We start from the raw sequence: 3,495 nt of genomic DNA on the forward strand, positions 1-3,495 counted from the left end.
AGTTGGTGGTGGAGGTGGTGTGTAGGTTTTAGTCTTCCCAAAATTTCTGGAAGTAATCTGTCGATGTATTATAGTTTGATTCAATCCTTTTGTTTGCTTTGTGTTGTTATGAAAGTAGGTTCAGATAAAGGAAAATTGTGCATGTTTATTTCTACATAGAAGCTTTGAAACTTGGAAGGAGAACTTGTCTTCAAAGAATCTATAAGCAGATGCAATGGTTGTGACAATGCTTAGTGTTAGTTGTTAGGGCTGGAGGAACTATACGTTAAAAAGCTAGCTCTGAAGTGTTTGTCAGCGTACCATAACTTTCCAATCGATTTGAGTTCATTTTATCCACATAACCCTAAGGAAAAAAAACATAGTTATCTATTACATTTGAATATATAGGATTAACCAAGGCAACAAAAAAAAATTAATGAACAGAATAATTAATCAATTTGGTTTGACTAAATTAATATGCGAGGCAAAAGTATATTTTCGCATGAATTCTAGAAAAGCCATGCTATTTTTTTATGTTTGGTCTCTTTTCTTTTAAATATGTTTTTATGCTATAAATTTAAACTTTATCTCATCAACTTTGCCTTGGATCAAGTTAGGACAATTAATTGCCAAGAATACATAAATATGAGATCATCAACTCAAAAAAATCACATGAAATAAATAAAAAATTTAACGACTAAAAAGGCACTGTTGAAATAAACGGAAAAAACCAAATTGAACCCAAACAAAAAAAAACCAAAAAAAAACTAAGCCAAAACCAGAAAAAACCGAGTCAAACCAAACCGAACCGGAATCGATCAGTTTGAATCAAACCGAACCAATCCAAAATAACTTTGGGTCCAGCCGCTGCTGGATCCATCAACATTGGGTCCTGCCCTATCAGGACCTACCTAACCCAACATTATTAATCCTATGTCAGGAGTCAATCTCTTGGGTCTTGCGTCAGAACCCAATTTTCTTGGGCTGTGTCAAGACCCAAAGCACTTGGGTTTGGTGTCAGTACCCAAGACTAATGGGTCCTGCATCAAGACCCAGTTCCCTTGGGCTGAGTTAGGACCCAAAGCACTTAGGTCTGGCGTCAGGACCCAAGGTTCTTAGGTCTTAGGTTTCTAAATATAATTATTTTATTATAATTAAATGTATTAATGTAAAAATTATTATTATTTTTGTTATAAATATTATTATTTTTATTATAATTAAAAGTATTAATATTAAAAATAAATATTATTTGTGTTATAAATATAATTATTTTTATTATAATTAATATTATTAATAAAATAATTAATAAATTTGAAAAACATTTATTATTAATATTAAAAAACAACTATAGATTTGATTTGAAATATAATAATAATAATAATAATAATAATAATAATTATCATTAATAGATTTTAAAAAATTATTATTATTATCGAAGAAAAACTATAATTTTTTTAAAAGATTAAAAAAATAAAAATTTTAACAAATAAGTGAAATATTATTATTGAGTTTGATGTTGTAGCCAGACTTAATATTTTTATAATACTTTTACATCTTTCTACTTGAAGTTTCACCACCCATATTCTATAATAAGAATATATCCGAAGTCATCTTTACGCCTCTGCCCTCGACTTGTAGCATGTTCTATATTTAATGCCCACTCCAGTTTCAAAAAATGCAGAATAGAAACAGCTCCTCCTGAGCCATGGTGGTGCTTCCTTATACTGTTGCTTTCCTACTCCTTTCCTCCTTACAGACTGTAAAAATCGCAAGTAAGTTTGCGTCTCTTTCTATTTTAATTTCCTCCTTCCATTTCTAAAGAATTTACCTTAACTGAGCTGTCTTCATTTCATTCTATGAAAACAAAAAATGTTGGAGTTCTGTTTTGTCGTTTAAAAATTGATGTTTGATCATCTGCTTTAAATTTTGCTGCTTTTTGTGCAGACTCGCAATCATTCATCGGTATAAACTATGGCCAAGTTGCGGACAACCTTCCACCACCACCATCCACCGCAAAGCTTCTTCAATCCACTTCAATCCAAAAGGTCCGATTATATGGATCGGACCCCGCCATAATCAAAGCCTTAGCCAACACCGGAATTGGAATTGTTATCGGCACTGCAAATGGTGACATTCCAGGACTAGCCTCTGATCCCAATTTTGCCAAGAGCTGGATCAACACAAACGTGCTTCCCTTCTATCCAGCTAGCAATATCATCCTCATCACTGTCGGCAACGAGGTCATGACTTCCAATGACCAGAATCTCGTGAACAAGCTCTTACTAGCAATGCAAAATGTACAGAATGCTCTAAATGATGCATCGCTCGGGGGTAAAATTAAGGTCTCCACAGTTCATTCGATGGGAGTGCTTAAGCAGTCTGAGCCACCTTCTTCTGGAAGCTTTGATCCAAGTTATGGGGATCTGATGAAGGGCTTGTTGGAGTTTAATAGTGCGAATGGTTCGCCTTTCGCAATCAATCCCTACCCTTACTATGCCTACAGAAGCGATACAAGGCCTGAGACTCTTGCTTTTTGCCTTTTCCAGCCGAATGCAGGACGAACGGATGGAAACACTAAGATCAAGTACATGAACATGTTCGATGCTCAGGTGAGAGTAAATCAAATTGCAAGTGCGAAAATTTAGTATCAATAGATGATCGAATAAAAATGCTACTGACAAGTGGTTTAATCAATTGCAGGTGGATGCAGTTTATTCTGCACTGAATTCTATGGGATTTAAGAATGTTGAGATTGTGGTGGCTGAGACTGGATGGCCATTTAAAGGAGATGACAACGACTTAGGGCCAAGCATTGAGAATGCCAAGGCTTACAATGGCAATTTGATTGCACACCTTCGATCGATGGTGGGCACTCCACTCATGCCAGGAAAATCAGTGGATACATACCTCTTTGCTCTTTATGACGAAGACTTGAAACTTGGACCTGGTTCTGAGCGATCATTTGGACTTTTCAAGACTGATCTCACCATGTTTTATGATGTTGGACTCTCTACAAGTAGCCAGGTAAGAACAAATTTACGTGCATTTCATTGGTATTTCGAGTTTTCAACAGCCAAGTGTTCTATTCCTGAGCTTTCCTTTGATTTGGCATTTAAATTGCTGTGTTTGGTTGAGAAGATGGGTTTTAAAACATCATTACGCATTTTGTTTGTTAACAGAATGGACAGTTCCTTTTCAGGAAAGAAAAAGGCCAAATTGTACTAAAAAAAAACCCCTTGAACTTAACTTCTGAACAAAAAAAATCCTGATTTTCTATCCTAAACAAACATTATGATTTTTTGAATAGGTTTGTTCTGTTAGGAAATTAACCAAAAAAAGAAAAACCCAGCCCATAACATCTTTTTAATCTCTCTCTATGTCTCTATTAATAATGATAAAAAAAAATATTCAATTTTTCAATCTAACATCTTTATCAACAATATTTGAAATACATGGAATCATTATTTTTAGACAAATAAATCCAAAATATTCTTGCATATTTCACCTATAAAAACC

The 3,495-nt window shown here is 34.2% G+C and overlaps 1 protein-coding gene across 1 annotated transcript; it reads left to right on the forward strand.

Moving 5' to 3' along the window:
* The first annotated feature begins 1,651 nt into the window (after positions 1–1,651).
* Positions 1,652–3,204, forward strand: LOC133682929 (glucan endo-1,3-beta-glucosidase 7-like). Its single transcript, XM_062106462.1, has 3 exons — positions 1,652–1,751; positions 1,924–2,588; positions 2,680–3,204. The coding sequence occupies exons 1-3, from the start codon at positions 1,685–1,687 to the stop codon at positions 3,202–3,204; spliced, it is 1,257 nt and encodes a 418-aa protein (XP_061962446.1). The 5' UTR covers positions 1,652–1,684.
* The last annotated feature ends 291 nt before the right edge of the window (positions 3,205–3,495 follow it).

The sequence above is a fragment of the Populus nigra genome, chromosome 2 (assembly GCF_951802175.1).
Source record: "Populus nigra chromosome 2, ddPopNigr1.1, whole genome shotgun sequence".
NCBI classification, from domain to species: domain Eukaryota; kingdom Viridiplantae; phylum Streptophyta; class Magnoliopsida; order Malpighiales; family Salicaceae; genus Populus; species Populus nigra.

Bases quoted from the DNA above. Each gene is read 5' to 3' on its own strand.
- LOC133682929 (XM_062106462.1), top strand. From the start codon at position 1,685: ATGGTGGTGCTTCCTTATACTGTTGCTTTCCTACTCCTTTCCTCCTTA. The intron at 1,752-1,923 runs GTAAGTTTGCGT...CTTTTTGTGCAG, and splicing joins ACAGACTGTAAAAATCGCAA to ACTCGCAATCATTCATCGGT. The intron at 2,589-2,679 runs GTGAGAGTAAAT...AATCAATTGCAG, and splicing joins TGAACATGTTCGATGCTCAG to GTGGATGCAGTTTATTCTGC.